This window comes from Primulina eburnea, chromosome 10 (genome assembly GCF_022965805.1).
Source record: "Primulina eburnea isolate SZY01 chromosome 10, ASM2296580v1, whole genome shotgun sequence".
NCBI classification, from domain to species: Eukaryota; Viridiplantae; Streptophyta; class Magnoliopsida; order Lamiales; family Gesneriaceae; genus Primulina; species Primulina eburnea.
The window spans coordinates 34,670,403-34,686,944 of record NC_133110.1 but is presented as its reverse complement, the minus strand read 5'-3'; the positions used below and the strand labels follow the sequence as shown (position 1 = coordinate 34,686,944).

At 34.8% G+C, this 16,542-nt stretch overlaps 2 protein-coding genes across 4 annotated transcripts; both read left to right on the top strand.

Annotated features, from left to right (window-relative positions):
• The first annotated feature begins 237 nt into the window (after positions 1-237).
• On the top strand, positions 238-5,744 carry LOC140803356 (adenylate kinase 4-like). Its single transcript, XM_073159212.1, has 6 exons — positions 238-453; positions 3,186-3,331; positions 3,414-3,533; positions 3,613-3,780; positions 3,934-4,023; positions 5,328-5,744. The coding sequence occupies exons 1-6, from the start codon at positions 354-356 to the stop codon at positions 5,424-5,426; spliced, it is 723 nt and encodes a 240-aa protein (XP_073015313.1). The 5' UTR covers positions 238-353; the 3' UTR covers positions 5,427-5,744.
• A 5,048-nt stretch (positions 5,745-10,792) lies between these two features.
• LOC140803355 (4-coumarate--CoA ligase-like 9) lies at positions 10,793-15,969 on the top strand. Of its 3 annotated transcripts, none has more exons than XM_073159210.1 (7): positions 10,793-11,883; positions 13,278-13,467; positions 13,551-13,696; positions 13,782-13,849; positions 14,317-14,419; positions 14,594-14,734; positions 15,685-15,969. In XM_073159210.1, exons 1-6 carry the CDS (start codon positions 10,828-10,830, stop codon positions 14,717-14,719), a joined length of 1,689 nt encoding a protein of 562 aa, XP_073015311.1. In that variant the 5' UTR covers positions 10,793-10,827; the 3' UTR covers positions 14,720-14,734; positions 15,685-15,969. The 3 variants fall into 3 exon arrangements, with proteins under 3 accessions (XP_073015311.1, XP_073015312.1, XP_073015310.1); XM_073159211.1 differs by having other exon boundaries at positions 15,640-15,969; XM_073159209.1 differs by lacking the exon at positions 15,685-15,969 and having other exon boundaries at positions 10,794-11,883; positions 14,594-14,925.
• Positions 15,970-16,542: the final 573 nt, after the last annotated feature.

The window sequence follows — 16,542 nt, the reverse complement described above, 5'->3', positions numbered from 1 at the left end:
ATTATTTTTATGTCGAAAATATTATTTATTATTATAAATATAAACATGATTAACTCGTCTAATGAATAAAAATAAATGAGATCATCTCAAAAAAACTATTAAAAAACCTATTCTTTCTCAAAATTTGTAATTTACTATAACAATGCAGATTGGGTTAGTTTTAAAATTATTATATTTATTATTATAAATAAAATAATTTATTATTCAAATCAAATAATCAATTTGATAGGGGCAAAATCGTCTCATTCCATCAAACATCAAAACCTCCGAAAGTCGGAGAACGCAAGCAAAGATTTCATCTCTTTGCGTATTTTCTCACCCACCACCAGTACGCAGCAAGGGAGGAGACCAGAATGGACAATCTGGAGGATGTACCGTCGGTGGATCTCATGACGGAGCTTCTCCGACGTATGAAGTGCTCCACCAAGCCCGATAAACGCCTCATCCTCGTTGGTGCGTTCATTTTTTAATGAAGTTTTTTTCCTCTTTCATTTAATGGGTTTTAGGTTTTCGAGCTGTTTTTCATGGTTACAGTTATTGAATCGGGTTTATATGATCGATGGGACGCGCCGGAGTTGTAATTTTGTATCGACAATTTAACTTAGATTTACTTTCGGAAGATAGATAATGCTTTGAAAATTGTTTATCTTGTGAAACTATGTTGATCAATTACAGTATATGCATGTGTGTTTGTGTGAATGATACGTTTTTTTGGTAAATGTATTGAATCTAGTGGACGTGACGATTGTTTCAAGACCAAATGATGCATATTGACTAGTTAACAAAGTGTTTAATTTATTAGGTTTTGTTGCTTGGAATAATGGGCGACTTTGGATTTTAAGTTGAAATCTGAATAGTTCTGTGTGAATCACTGTATTTTTTGTTTAGTTTTTTGTTCTGGTTTTTTAGAGTGGCAGGTGACTTCTTGATGAAGTATCCAAAAGCTCGGATCTGTGGGACTTAATTTTCTCACCAGGATTTGCACATAATTTGGAGTGGCAGTTTATGTGTGTATTTGCTAGTCTTTGTGCATAAGAATTCTGCTGCATCATTTAAGGTTTTAGAATCTCCTGTTGTGGACGACACATACACCAATAAACCGACCTATCCTCAAACTACGTGAAGTTTTAGAACTTGTCAACCTAGTGGTGCACACCCTCGTGATTAGATTGGCCTTGACCAATGCTTGACTCAAGCTCAAGCTTTAATGATGAGTAATCCGGAAATATGTTGAAAAGTCCTGCATCAAAATATGTAGAAAGGTCCTGCATCAAAATTCAAAACAATTTCCTTAGAATGTCTGTAATTTAAGTATTTAACCCAAACATCACGATATCAACCCATGATTCTGAATGATAAATCTTGTTGGGAAATTGACCCAACGATTATATAAGAATTGCAAACCGAATTTCACCGAGGTTTGTTTTTTAGTTATTGAATATCGCTCCTTCGAAATTCCGAAAATGTTAAGTTTGGATTGATTGCAGTCAATGTTCTAAAATTCGGACTGGGCGACTGCCTAGCCTCTAGGCGCTGGCCGTCCGCACAAAAAAAGTGGCAATCGGCCAGCCTAGGCAGCAAGGACGCCTTGTTTGGGTTGATTGCAGTTAGTGTTTTAAAATTCGACCAATTTGGCCGCCTAGGCCCTAGGCGCCGGCCGATCGCACCGAAAAAGTGCTAGTTGGCCAACCTAGGCGGCAAGGATGCCTAGATGCCTTAGGCGGTTCTAGGCGTCGGACGACCGCACCGAAAAATTACTTTTTTTGGGTGGAGTTTTGTTTGAAAAGTTTATAATTAAAAGTCTAATTTTAAAAAAATTAAAGGTAAATTTTTTATAGTATTTCAACCAAAGTCCAACAAAAAATGCAATTTGTTGGCTTTCCTTGACACGCCACACTTCATCTTCGTTTGCATTCTAGAGTGAGAAAACTTCACGAGATGATTTTGCATCCGAAGAAAAAAAGAGGATTACAATGATGTTATCGAGTTTGTGTCCGATGATAAACAAGTTGTTCAAAATTATGGAGAACTGAAGTAAATTTGTGATATTCTATTAGTTGTCTAATTTTGAGCACATTTTAAATTTAATGTTATTTTGTTGGAGTTATAATAGTGTGATTTGTTATGTTGATACCATGGAATCCGCCTAGCGGCGTCTAGTCTCTATCTGGGCGGCCTAAGCGCCGGTTTGACACCTGACTATAGCTTAGCGAATTGTAGAACCTTGATTGAACTAAGAACAAACCTTGATAATTTTGTTTTGTTCAATAAGGACTGACACAATAGAGAACTCTCAAATTGGAGAAGCTCAATAGTGTTTGTTGATGTTATGAACGATATTCAATAAAATAATTGTTTGCATACGATATATGTATTAAAACCTTTAGCTAAGAATACAAAACAGGTTTAAGATAAAATTGTTTAGTGGAACCCGGAAATTTGTCTAGAAAATAGTAGAAAAATTAATAAAAAGTAAACAAGCTTGAGACCCGTTTTAACATAAATGTGCCACTCTACTTAATTAAAATAAGTGGGCCTAGCCATAACTTATTAAATGAATTTAAGACATTAATTTGGTTGATCTACTTTAAGTATAATCTTTTTACATTTTGAATTTCTGGCAATTGCCTAAAAATTTTTGTCATGGAACTTGAATGTGTCCAATTGTTGAGGATGAAAAACCTTTAATCTCCACTTTTGTTCACAGGTCATTGTGTCACTTCGTTTAAGGTCTTATGCTTGAATAGTCACAGAGTACTTGAGCTAAAAAAATAAATTTATCATTATTATCATTCAAATTTTATTTAAATAACTGTATTTCGTTAAATATTTATAATTGCATATTCGACAAATAAATTTGTAAAAGTTAAGAAGATTTTGTCATGAATCTGCAGTCAAGCGCGAGTGATGTGTGAGGAAGCTTGCTAGCTAGGTTGATGTTGGAAAAATTTTGTTGAGCTTGAGTCAGTTGTCTACTTAATTGAGCTTAACAATTTATTTTTTCGTAGTTAAGTTTGAGTATGATTTTTCTCGAGCTTGACTCGGCTGGGTTCTTATGCAACCCTGGTTCAACCTCATGTTTCAAGAAATATTCTCTTGTTTAGATGGTTTCCAAGAACTGTAAGGCTTGATGAAGTTGTTTATGAGTATTATAATGCCTTTTACCTTTTATATGAACTTTGCAGGTCCACCAGGATCGGGGAAAGGTACTCAGTCACCAATGATTAAGGATGAATATTGCTTATGCCATCTGGCCACTGGTGATATGCTGAGAGCTGCTGTGGCTGCCAAGACTCCGCTTGGGGTTAAAGCTAAAGAGGCCATGGACAAGGTACATTCCTTGCTTTATATTCTAAGACCTTTGATGCATAAGTACTTATACGAAAGGCATCTGTTTGTTTGTGAGTTCTTAGGGGGAACTTGTTTCCGATGATTTGGTTGTGGGGATTATCGACGATGCATTGAAGAAACCATCCTGTCATAAAGGTTTTATTCTTGATGGATTTCCAAGGACAACTGTCCAAGCACAAAAGGTTTACTATTTTTTCTTGGAATGGTGTTTCTTGGTCAGTTTCCAACAGTTGTAAATGAGTTAGTGTTCCTTATATTCAGCTGGATGAGATGCTCGAGAAACATGGAACTAAGGTTGACAAAGTTCTTAACTTTGCAATTGATGATGCTATCTTGGAGGAGAGGATTACTGGCCGTTGGATCCATCCTTCTAGCGGTCGTTCATACCACACGAAATTTGCACCTCCTAAAGTTGCTGGTGTCGATGATGTAAGAGTTTATTCTATGTCTATCAATGCTAACTTTCTTTGGGTTCCATCTATAGCTGTAGCTATTTTCTCTTGGAGCCGAACTGTCTCGGTTACTATGTGTATTGAATTTCTCTTCAAGGCCTAGAGGTAATTTCTTAAAATATTTTCGTAGGTAACTGGAGAGCCTTTAATTCAACGTAAGGATGATACTGCAGCTGTGCTCAAGTCGAGACTTGAGGCTTTCCATAAGCAGACTGAACCGGTATGATTTTATTTGATTTTCCTTTTTCCTGTTCCATTCTTTGAATGTCAATCCTTTGAAGCTTTTATCTCATGTTGTAGACATGCAGATGTGAAGTGTTTTTATACCTTATTTCGGGTTCATGCTTTAACAGTTGCGTGGTGTATGCTGAAAATCTTTTGAAAAAGAAAAGTGATTCGATAGAGAAGCTAAAGCATCTGGTTAATTTCATGCGAAATTGATAAAAAAAAAAGTTAGTAACAATACAAGTAGCAAATGTATTAAAGGTTGTGTCCAGTGTAATGGGGAATATTGCCTATAGATTGCAGTTTTATCTGTTGAAAAATTTTAGTTTAAAAAAAGAACGACCATTGGATCTCAACTTTGGCCAAGAGAGAAAATTGGATTTTTGATTTTATTTTAACTGGTGATTGCACATTTCATCCGTTTTCAAGTTGTTTGGCATTTGCAGATCCTTGAGAATGGCCTTAGGATATAGGAGCTAACTTTTTCCATAGGTACATAATTAATTAATATATGTATATGTGTGTATATATATATATATATATATATATATATATATATTAGATTAACCCCTAGGCTGAACCTTTGTGCCTGGACATAATCCAGGGTCAAGCCCTTGAACGGAACACATTTTGGCCGTTAAGTAAGAACTAAAAAACCTTGGTTCACTTCACAGGCTTAAGATGTCTTTAAAGTTTGACTTAAAATGTTGAGATTATGATTTGAAATTGAAATGCAATGTCTCAGTCATACATCGGTCACAGAGCTTGTAAGGTACACATTGAAAAATGTGTACAAAAATCTTTTTAAGATTATGAATTGAAGTGGAAATTCATTGTGTTAGTCATTCATCTGTCACAGAGCTTGAAGGTACATATTGAATAATATGTACAAATCATTAGTATGTCATACCTTAATGGTTTTCTTTTCTGTGAGAGACACATCTTGGTTTGTTTCTTGGTTCTATGACATGCATACACTTTACCATGCTTTGCGTCTCTACAAGCGCTAGTTAACAAATTCAAACTCAAGAAACTCCTATATATGAGAATATGAAAAACTTGGCGCTGGGTCAGCTGTAATCATAATTTGCTTGAGCACCTTCTAGTTTTTGGTGGAGGCTTATTTGATTTAATCACCTCGATACTTTAGTTATTGTTCACGATTTCGCTTTTTTAGCAACCTAGATAGGATTTTTCTCCACTAAAGTCCGGTAAAATCGATTGTTTTCAAATTTTAGGATCCTTAGCTAGCTACCTTTGCCTCACATTCTGAACTGCTTTGGATTTTCAAATGCATAGGTTATCGACTACTATAACAAGAAAGGGATTGTTGCAAATCTCCCCGCAGAAAAATCTCCTCAAGAGGTCACTGCAGAGGTAAAGAAGGTACTCTCCTGATAACAAGGTTGCCATTTTTGTCCACTAAACAATAAGACCTCCGGCTTCTACAATCACTGTACTCTGATTTATTATTCATTTGTTTTTGGTGAGTTGCGACACTGATTGGTGTAGCTTTGAGACTTGTTACAGAATAATTTTCTGGAAACTATTGAGGACGGCTTAATGTATTTCATTGCTACTGCATCATCCATCTGTAGAGACTCTTACTTGGTTTCTTACTTATATGCTACAATTCCTTACTTAACCCCATTGTTAATCCAAAGGCTCGCATGAAGCCAAATCAATAGTCGTAGGTGCTTCCACCAGTTGGCCCACTCTTGCATGGAATGAATTCTATCGCTTTATGTGTGGTCTATATGTCTACACCTCACCAACAATGATGAATAAACGTGTTTGGATTGATAGATTTGAAAATCTATTTAATTATTTGAACGAATTTGCCTTGATGAATTTCAATCTTCTCTTACTATTGCATTTTAAAAAACGTATTTGATTTAAATATTTTTTTATTTTGATTTTTATATTAATAATTGCATTTTAAAAAAGGTTTAAGATATATATATATATATATGTGTGTGTGTGTGTGTATGTGATTTAAGTGATGATGATTGGGTGAAGGGAGGAGCTGTCATTGGTCAGCGTCAAATGTCGAATCAACTGACCGTTTGATTAGGTAAAAAAAATTGTTTAATTGCGAATCCAATCAAAATATTTTATTGGGTTCACTCTCTACTAACAAAATTGTGGTACTATGTCAGACGAAATGTAGTATACTTTATGTGAAAATGTGGTACACTTTCAGTGGAAATGTGAAACTAAAAAAGTATTCAAAGACTGAACACAAAAAAAATCGACGGTTGAGGACTGAAGATCAATTTCTCGATAATGTAAAGGGACTTAAATGTTTACTATTACAGCTCGATGGTTGGCCAATAGATTGAAAATCATTTATGGTGTTATTTACATACATTTTATTCTAATGAATTTGATATTTATCTTCTTTGTTATATAAAAATTTTTGTTTTTTAATTTAAGAAAAAAACTTGTGTGACACGGTTTCACATGTCGTATTTTGTGAGACAGATATTTTATTTGGGTCATTCATGAAAAATTATTATTTTTTATGTTAAGAGTATTAGTTTTTATTGTGAATATCGGTAGAGTTGATTCGTCTCACAAATAAATATATCTTATAAGAGACCTATTTTTAATTTAAATATACGATAAAAATTATATATTCTTCAATATTCCAAAACCAATGAGTAAAAATAAGTCGTCACATAAATTGAAAAACCTGTGGTCCCTTATTGCTTGTTTGTATATTAGGTCTGGAAAAGTTATTTAGGCCAAACCTAACAGCTCATAAAGTCTTGGGAATTAAATACATTTTACATAAGTAAGAAGAAATAATATAAATTGGATAATCTTTTTACATATATGATTTCGAAAACTGTCTATTATAATACTTATTACTGTACGATCAACCAATTCCAACTAGCTCGAGATAAATCAGTTTAATCAATATTAAATCCTTGAAAATTTCTTCCATTATCATAGGAGTTACGAGTTACGACGATAGTGAGAAATCGAGTTTTTAAAATAGCCGATGACACCGAAATTTCATCTATAATTGTTGGGATGCAACCAAAGTCCCACATTGGAAGAATTAGAGAAAGATCATGAGTTTATAAGATGGAATGATATCTCCATTGGTATGAGGCCTTTTGGGTGGTTCTAAAAGCAAAACCATGAGGGTTAAAACCCAAAGTGGACAATATCATACCTGTGTGGAGATATCCGGATTCCATTGGTCCTAACAAGTGGTATCAGAGCCAGGGTCTAGATCGAGCCATGTGGGTGGAATCCTTGATACCTAAACGAAGGAGGTGAGAGCTCCCGATAAAAAATCTTTGATTAAACTCTCAAGGTGGTTGATGCTCTCGGTATTCATGTAAGGCGTGCGCTACAACGCAGTGAAGTGGAGTAACATCGATTGGAGGGCGAATAAGGCTTGAGGGGAGGCTCGGACTATGAGAATAATAGTGGAACTTCGTTTGAGGGGAGGATTGTTGGGATGCAACCAAAGTCTCACATTGGAAGAATTAGAGAAAGATCATGGGTTTATAAGATGGAATGATATCTCCATTGGTATGAGGCCTTTTGGGTGGTTCCAAAAGCAAAACCATGAGGGTTAAAACCCAAAGTGGACAATATCATACCTGTGTGGAGATATCCGGATTCCATTGGTCCTAACAAGTGGTATCAGAGCCAGGGTCTAGATCGAGCCATGTGGGTGGAATCCTTGATACCTAAACGAAGGAGGTGAGAGCTCCCGGTAAAAAATCTTTGATTAAACTCTCAAGGTGGTTGATGCTCCCGGTATTCATGTAAGGCGTGCGCTACAACGCAGTGAAATGGAGTAACCTCGATTGGAGGGCGAATAAGGCTTGAGGGGAGGCTCGGACTATGAGAATAATAGTGGAATTTCGTTTGAGGGGAGGATTGTTGGGATGCAACCAAAGTCCCACATTGGAAGAATTAGAGAAAGATCATGGGTTTATAAGATGGAATGATATCTCCATTGGTATGAGGCCTTTTGGGTGGTTTCAAAAACAAAACCATGAGGGTTAAAACCCAAAGTGGACAATATCATACCTGTGTGGAGATATCCGTATTCCATTGGTCCTAATAAGTGGTATCAGAGCCAGGGTCTAGATCGAGCCATGTGGGTGGAATCCTTGATACCTAAACGAAGGAGGTGAGAGCTCCCGGTAAAAAATCTTTGATTAAACTCTCAAGGTGGTTGATGCTCCCGGTATTCATGTAAGGCGTGCGCTACAACGCAGTGAAGTGGAGTAACCTCGATTGGAGGGCGAATAAGGCTTGAGGGGAGGCTCGGACTATGAGAATAATAGTGGAACTTCGTTTGAGGGGAGGATTGTTGGGATGCAACCAAAGTCCCACATTGGAAGAATTAGAGAAAGATCATGGGTTTATAAGATGGAATGATATCTCAATTGGTATGAGGCCTTTTGGTTAGTTCCAAAAGCAAAACCATGAGGGTTAAAACCCAAAGTGGACAATATCATACCTGTGTGGAGATATCCGGATTCCATTGGTTCTAACAATAATATAATATAAAATACGATTTTTTTAAAGAAATTACAACTTTAAACATTTACAAATGAAAAAGGACTATATGAATTTATCTTAGAAAATACATGTAAATATAAGTATTTCAAGTTGCAAGTGATTTTCTTTTTCAAGCTCCAAATTGAGTCATAACTAAAAGAAGTCAAAGTTTGAAAATTTCATTTATTTAAAAAATATACCGAATAAAATATTACAATGGCACACCATTTATTACTATTTCATTAAAAAAAAGGTTCCGTAAAAAAACGAAATTCATCTCTAGCTCTGTATATTATAAATTTAATCTCTATTTTTAAATTAGCCCAAAATTTGATTGGTTTGGAATATTTAATAAACTATTTCGAAAGATACCAATGATTAAATGTTGACAAAAACTTGTGTGAGACGATTTCACGGATCGTATTCGTGAGATGAATATCTTATTTGGGTTATCCATGAAAAGGTATTATTTTCTATGCTAAAAGTATCACTTTTTATTATGAATATGGGTAGAGTTGACCCGTCTCACCAATTAAAATTCGTGAGACGGTCTCACATGAGACCCACTCTTAAAGGTTTGTCTAATCAATTATTCTAATTGTTTGTATTGGTCTATTAACCATCTGATAATTTTTTACATCTGCTTGCTTAATAACACAACTTTCTTCACGTCTCTTTGATTGAGTTCGACGATTTAGTCTATGTTATATCGGAAGTTATTTTTCTTGTATCTTAATATCATTAGATTATATGATCTTCGTTTGTTAATATAAGTTGGCATCAAATATTAATTATCAAATTGATAAAATGTCACCACATCATAGCGGAGAAAAAACGTCATATGTACGATAGAAAAATCCGATTTCGATCTTTTTTACAATATTATTTCAAGTATCTTACTATTTAATTAAAGTTTAATCCACTATATTAACTACTAAACTTTTTTAAAAAATTATAATTATACTGTAAATATGAAAAAATAATTAACCTGAAAATAAAAAATTTATAATGTTAATATAAATATTTCAATTATATAGACACGTTGCGTGTTCAAATGAACACTAATGTATATTAAATAATCAATATTTATTTGTTTGAACCTAAAATAGGTGTGAAAATTAATAATCTAATTAGATATAACCTCAAATTAATACCCTAACCTATAATCTCATTAACCTATTTATTTTAGAGTATGTCTGTTGTGAGACGTTCTCACGAATCTTTATATGTGAGACGGGTCAACCCTACCGATATTCACAAGAAAAAATAATACTTTTAACATAAAAAGTAATACTTTTTCATGGATGACCCAAATAAGAGATCTGTATCACAAAATACAATCTGTGAGACAGTTTTATATAAGTTTTTTTTTTTGCCCTATTTATAATAAAATAGTTACACATCATTTTCAAATATAAAATCTGCATTTCCATTTTCACCCATACCAAATAACAGTGAACTTTTCATATTTAATATTATTTTCTCCATTATTTTATAAATCCATCGTCATCTTTAAATACATTAACCAATTTCAATATTTTTTATTTTATTAAAACATTCATTAAATATAAATAAAATAAAAACCTTTATTATAAAACATACTTTTCAAATAACTTCTTAATTAATTTATGTAAAAACATATATAAACCTTAATCTGTGTGAAAACATACATAACTTTAAATAAATAGTGGGTCTCATGTGAGACCGTCTCACGGATCTTAATCCGTGAGACGGGTCAACCCTGCTCATATTCACAATAAAAAGTAATACTCTTAGCATAAAAAATAATACTTTTTCATGGACGACCCAAATAAGAGATCTGTCTCACAAATATGACTCGTGAGACCGTCTCACACAAGTTTTTGCCCTAAATATATGAGAGGATAGAATATTTATATAATTTCGATGTCATATTTTATCGATAATCTGATATATATTTACAAATTTATTTATTAATTTTTTTTAATTAAATCTGACCTCCTACATTCTAAGAATTTCCCTTTTGTATTGCATACTCGAAACTTGTGATATTTTCCACCCATAAATTTTATTTGTTATAGAACAAATTATTCAATATATTATATATATAATTAATTTTTTTTTATTAAATAGATTTTATTGAATTAAAAAAATAAAAAAGACAGAATTTATCATGTGTGTGTGGACTGTGCACTAGCCATCATAAATTTTTGCCACCCAAAATCAATTATTTAATGGCCTATTTCATTAAGAAAATGCTCTTTTCCGCTCTCCCGAGCTCATTTTCATGGCGGAAACTCAGCCACTCTCCCCCGACCCCAACAATGGCTACTGTCCCCAAACCAAGATTTACCACAGCCTACGCGCCGCCGTCACTCTGCCACCGCTCTCACAACCCCTTTCCATCGTCGATTACACCCTCTCCCTCCTCCATTCTCCCACCACCCCCACCTCCAGTGCCCTCTCCACCACCCACTTCCTCATAGACGCCGCAACCGGCCACCGCCTCACCTACGCAGAGTTCCTCCGCCAAGTCCGGTCCCTTTCGTCTTCCCTCAATTCACTTTATCCTTATCTCTCCAAGAACGACGTGGCTTTTATCCTCGCGCCGCCCTCCTTCCACGTTCCAGTCCTCTATTTCTCCCTCCTCTCTCTGGGTATCACCGTTTCGCCTTCCAGTCCGTTATCTTCTCCATCGGAGATAACTCACCAAATCGAACTCAGTAAACCCGCCATCTTCTTCGCCACCTCAGCCACCGCCCAGAAGCTTCCGCCGAATCTCCCGTTAGTCCTCCTTGATTCCCCGAAATTTATCTCCATGCTCGAGGCGAAAGCTTCGGGCAGTGCAACCAACGTCGTTGTGAATCAATGTGACCACGCCGCGATTCTCTACTCTTCCGGCACGACGGGTAAAGTGAAAGGCGTCGTTCTAACTCACCGTAACTTGATAGCGGTGATCGCTGGATTTTATCACCATAATTTAGCCTACAAGGAGAAAGCAAAAGAGGAAGAAAATGGTGTTTATGTGCACCCGGTTTCGATATTCACATTGCCGTTGTTCCACGTGTTCGGGTTTTTCATGATTATAAGGGCTGCGTCGATGGGGGAGAGCGTAGTGCTGATGGAGAAATTCGATTTTCTGAAGATGTTAGAAGCTGTGGAAAGGTACAGGGTGACGTATATCCCGGTGGCTCCTCCGCTGGTGGTGGCTATGGTGAAGTCGGATTTGGTGGCAAAGTACGACCTGAGCTCCTTGCAGACAGTGGGCTCCGGCGGAGCTCCGCTGGGGAAGGAGGTTTCCGAGAAGTTCAAGGCTAAATTCCCTCACGTGGAAATTTACCAGGTAGAATAGTATTGATATGGTACAAGCCCACATGCAATGCGAAAGTTAATTTCATTTTTTATGTCTTAATGATAATAATTAGATTGGTAGTGTCTTTAATCTTTATTATAATTATAATTTGTTGCTAAAGTTCATTTGCTTTCCTATCCGTGGGATTTATCCAAACATGTCTTGATTTTTTTATTGAAAGTTGATAGTTTAGGTCCAAAATGCGTTCTCCTATTAAGTAATATAGTCAAGATTGGTTTTTTCATTATTTTATATGTCCAAGCAGCTATAATTGAATGCATTCTGATTTCTTTATAAAATATGTATGAAAGATGAGATGTCAATTAAAGAAAACAAGTTCGATGGATAAGAGTTGCAGATGGTTGCAAGTTCTTGACTTGAACTTGGACTTATATGCATGCTATTGTGGTTCGTGGGAGTTGGGATTTTGACTGATCCAAGATGCTTCAATCTGATAAGCGAAAACAATATCTTCATGCTCGTATTTGTTGCTTATGTGTGGAAACTTTTAGTCCCAAAAATTGGCTGAAGTCTCTGCTTGATGAATTGATTTAACCAATTTGAAATTCCTAAAAATGCCTCATCTAGGTGATTCTTGTTATATATGTTATAGGCATGCTTTTATCCCTGAGGTCGAGGCTCGTCCTTTGCGCTTCGACGTGAGCCAAGGCTCAACCTTTTGCCAAAAAGCCGACTTTACCATGAAACCTCCAACCCTGATGCGCATAATTGGCCCAAGACATTTTGTATTAGGACAGTAAATCCAAAGTGAAATGCAGGATGATAGTAATTTATATTTGTTAATAGACTGATTATCGTCGGCCAACGGTTTGTAAGGTATATATTTGGTTTTTTGTGTTATATTGTTTTCAAATATTAGTTCTACCATATTGCCCCTTTGGCTATGCCTCACTTTACGCTTAGGGCGCATGACCCTTTGGCTATGGCTCACTTTACGCTTAGGCTTTCTGATACTCATGCGCCTTTGCACGGATTGTGCTTGTGACAGTTATGATTCTTATTTGAGATTGGAAATGGGTTATTGGTTAGAGGCTTTATTTGTTGTTGAATAGATCTTATCGATCAATCTCGAGGGATATCTTATCTTCGAAAATTTTAAAAAGCATCAACTTGTAGGTTTCTGATTGCTGTTTATGGTCAAAATATGTGTACTAAATTCAATTTGTTGAATATGAATTTATTGAAAGTATAATCATCGAACTGGACTGGATCTGGATTCTTTGATCATCAACTGAGGTAAATCATGGAATGAAACTCTGATTCTAGAGATGATACTCTTTATTTCTGATTCTCAAAAGGAATGCTATTGAAACTCATTTTGTCCTTAAAGATATGTGTCATCTATTTATTTTCTTTATTTTCAGGGTTATGGCATGACTGAGACTGCAGGGGCGGCAACACGAACCATAGGGCCCGAGGAGGCGGCTCGTTATGGATCTGCTGGTCGTTTGGGTGAGAACTTGGAAGCCAAGATAGTGGATCCTGATTCTGGAGAGGCCTTACCTCCGGGAAAACGGGGAGAATTATGGTTACGAGGGCCTGCGATTATGAAAGGTGATAAATTGATGAGACTTGATATTTGGTCTTTCATATCACCTCTGCAATATTTTAGTTTGACAAAAGAATCTTCTTGACAGGTTACCTGGGTAATGAAGCAGCTACAGCTGAAACCTTGGATTCAGAAGGCTGGCTGAAGACTGGAGATCTCTGCTATTTTGACTCGGATGGGTTTCTCTTTATTGTTGATCGGTTAAAAGAACTGATCAAATACAAGGGGTATCAGGTGCTTGTCGTATTCTAAGAAATCTTTGAGGCTTAAGTTTGTCCATATAATGTTATCTGACAAATAATGAGAAGATATATTACAGGTTCCTCCAGCTGAGTTGGAACATTTGCTTCAATCGATTCCTGATATTGCTGATGCAGCAGTGATTCCGTATGAATTTTGTTTTTTGGAATCTGAATTCTTTAGTTTGTCTTGTTCTTTTTAATTTATTGCAGTTATTGAGCAGTCAATCTAAATCTACCTCAAGTTTGCAACTAGTTATCTCTATTGAGAAAGCGAAAATATTTCAAAATCATAGGAGTCTGAAGTAAAAGCGATTTTGAACTTAAAAAATAAACTTCTTTCTCCTTGCACTTCCCATTAAACAAGACGTATTTCTTCATCCTTCAACTCTCCAACAGGAGCATCAAAAAATGAACATGAAAATCCCTTTTTTGTGTCAAATTTAATATTGTTTCATTTGCTACTTCACATATGATGCTTAACTCTGTTGGTATACATCTGGAATATATAACTGGTCTTCTTTGATTACTTTACATTACAAAGTTGTTGATTGATTACCTCTACGAGCTATCATTCGTGTTTTGACCCTTTCATCTATGTTTGAGATCGTGCAGGTATCCGGATGAAGAAGCTGGTCAGATTCCAATGGCATATGTTGTGAGAAAACCTGGCAGCACCATCTCTGCCACTCAAATAATGGATCTCATTGCAAAACAGGTATGGAAAACCATGTCTTTTGATGAGAAGCATTTCTCGTGTAAATGAAATATGTGTTTAAAACGGTTCGGTAGAAAAGATCAATGCTGTAAAACTCTGGGATTGTTTGGCAAACTCTACTGTTATTTTACTTTCACTGTATGAAACAACGCGCTGTTCCTTGCTGTCTTCCAGGTTGCTCCTCATAAAAAGATCCGACGTGTTGCATTTATCAACTCGATACCAAAATCTCCGGCAGGGAAGATCTTACGAAGGGAGTTGGTCAAGCACTCACTTTCGACCTCTTCATCTAAGCTATGACTGCCCGATTCTATGGTAAAAACTCGCTATCTCTGAAAATCGCAAGTCTTCTTGAACTTACACCCACTAGAAAGTCTTGTGAGTAAATTGAGCTTCACTAGAGTGTTTTTTTTAGAACTTTATTTGTACAAAAAAATGAGACGTGATTCTAAAGTACCATACATCATTTCTAATTTTTTTTTAAATATTTTCCCTCCGAAATTTTATTTTATGTTTGTTTAGCTTTTTGTATAAACATTTTTTTTGTATTAAAGGCACGTTATCTGTTTGATTTTTCGATCTCGAAAACAAAAAAAAAATATTAACGAAAAAAGAAAATTGAAAATTTATTCTTTTCTATTTGTCCCGTATTCTATGTTTTCGAATTTCAATATTCTTCTGTTATCATTTTTATTTTTCAATTTTAGGATTTTTTTTTATATGGGCTCATAGTTAATTTGGTCTAAGTATTTATGGACAACACATTTTTCACTGTGATTTTCTTTTTGATTTTGACATTTTCTTCTTCACCAAATTGCCTATTTTATTACCAAGTTACTAATTGGTTATCTAAGCAATATGGCTCGTGCATTCATAGATGAATTTAAAATTACAAGGAAACGTTGAGTATAACTTAAGATAATTACATTAAACATAATAATTTAATTAATATATAATGATTTCAGTGTCTTTGGTGATTCTATGATAAAAATATATATACAGAAAAAATTGTCAAATAAAATTTGCATTTAAGTTAAGAAATTATCACAATCACTTATTATTTTCAATTCTCTTTTTGATGTTATCTGTAAACGTAAATTCAGTAAGTTTTGTTATAATTTTATTCATGCTAAATATTCTCTTATTATTATTTACTTTAGATTTAGCAAGTTACTCATGTAAATAATTCGAATTTCAATGACGTCATCTTCAAACCGTAGTGGTCATGGAGATGAATACATTTTCGATTTTGATGAACATTTCAGCTACATCCTCGACTTTGATGAAGTCAAACTTGGTCATGAAGAAGAAATCATAGAACTCCCTAACAAAGATGTAAGGACACCCTCGTATGCTCGAGCAAGGAACACGATGGCAACGAGCACAAAGACAGCTCGAGCAAAGCGAATCAAAGTTTGAGATCACTTCGATATTGAAAAAGAAGGAACAAATAACTCTTTTGTCGTATGTAAAATTTGCAAAACCAAATAATCTTACAAAATGGGTGTCGTTCCGGTGGTATATGCACTTTGAAAAAATTATGTAGTCAAGGTACATAAACTTGACATTGATAATTTACAACCATTTAGTAGGGAAACAACCCTACAACAAATTAATCTTTTAAGTTGTAAAGCTTTCACAATTAGAAAAAAATTTCTCGAAAAGCTATCATTTATGAAATGTTGTCAACCTTTTATAATAGCTGACTAAAGAATAATATTTTGTTGAATTTACTAGTATTATTCAACATGATTTTCACAATATTTCTAGACACACACTTAAAAAATATTCCTTTGATATGTATAAGGAATATAAAGAAATATTAAAATTTTTTTTTTTCAAATTTTTTTTGTATAATTAGTTTGACAACTGATATTTAGACTAATTTGAAATATAAATCTTATCTTACTGTTACATGTAATTGGATTGATTAAATTAGGATTATGCAAAAAAAAAATTAGCGTTAGATTATTTAGAATCGTCACACAATGCATACACTATAGGTAGATAGATGTGTTTTAAATGTTGTTAAGATTTATGACATACAAAATAAAATAATGTCAATCAAATTAGATAATGCGGGTGTGGGGACCCGGGTTCTAACTCAGTTCTTTTCGGGATTA

Bases quoted from the DNA above. Each gene is read 5' to 3' on its own strand.
- LOC140803356 (XM_073159212.1), top strand. From the start codon at position 354: ATGGACAATCTGGAGGATGTACCGTCGGTGGATCTCATGACGGAGCTT. The intron at 3,534-3,612 runs GTTTACTATTTT...CCTTATATTCAG, and splicing joins CAACTGTCCAAGCACAAAAG to CTGGATGAGATGCTCGAGAA. The intron at 3,781-3,933 runs GTAAGAGTTTAT...ATATTTTCGTAG, and splicing joins AAGTTGCTGGTGTCGATGAT to GTAACTGGAGAGCCTTTAAT.
- LOC140803355 (XM_073159210.1), top strand. From the start codon at position 10,828: ATGGCGGAAACTCAGCCACTCTCCCCCGACCCCAACAATGGCTACTGT. The intron at 11,884-13,277 runs GTAGAATAGTAT...CTTTATTTTCAG, and splicing joins CTCACGTGGAAATTTACCAG to GGTTATGGCATGACTGAGAC. The intron at 13,697-13,781 runs GTGCTTGTCGTA...GATATATTACAG, and splicing joins TCAAATACAAGGGGTATCAG to GTTCCTCCAGCTGAGTTGGA.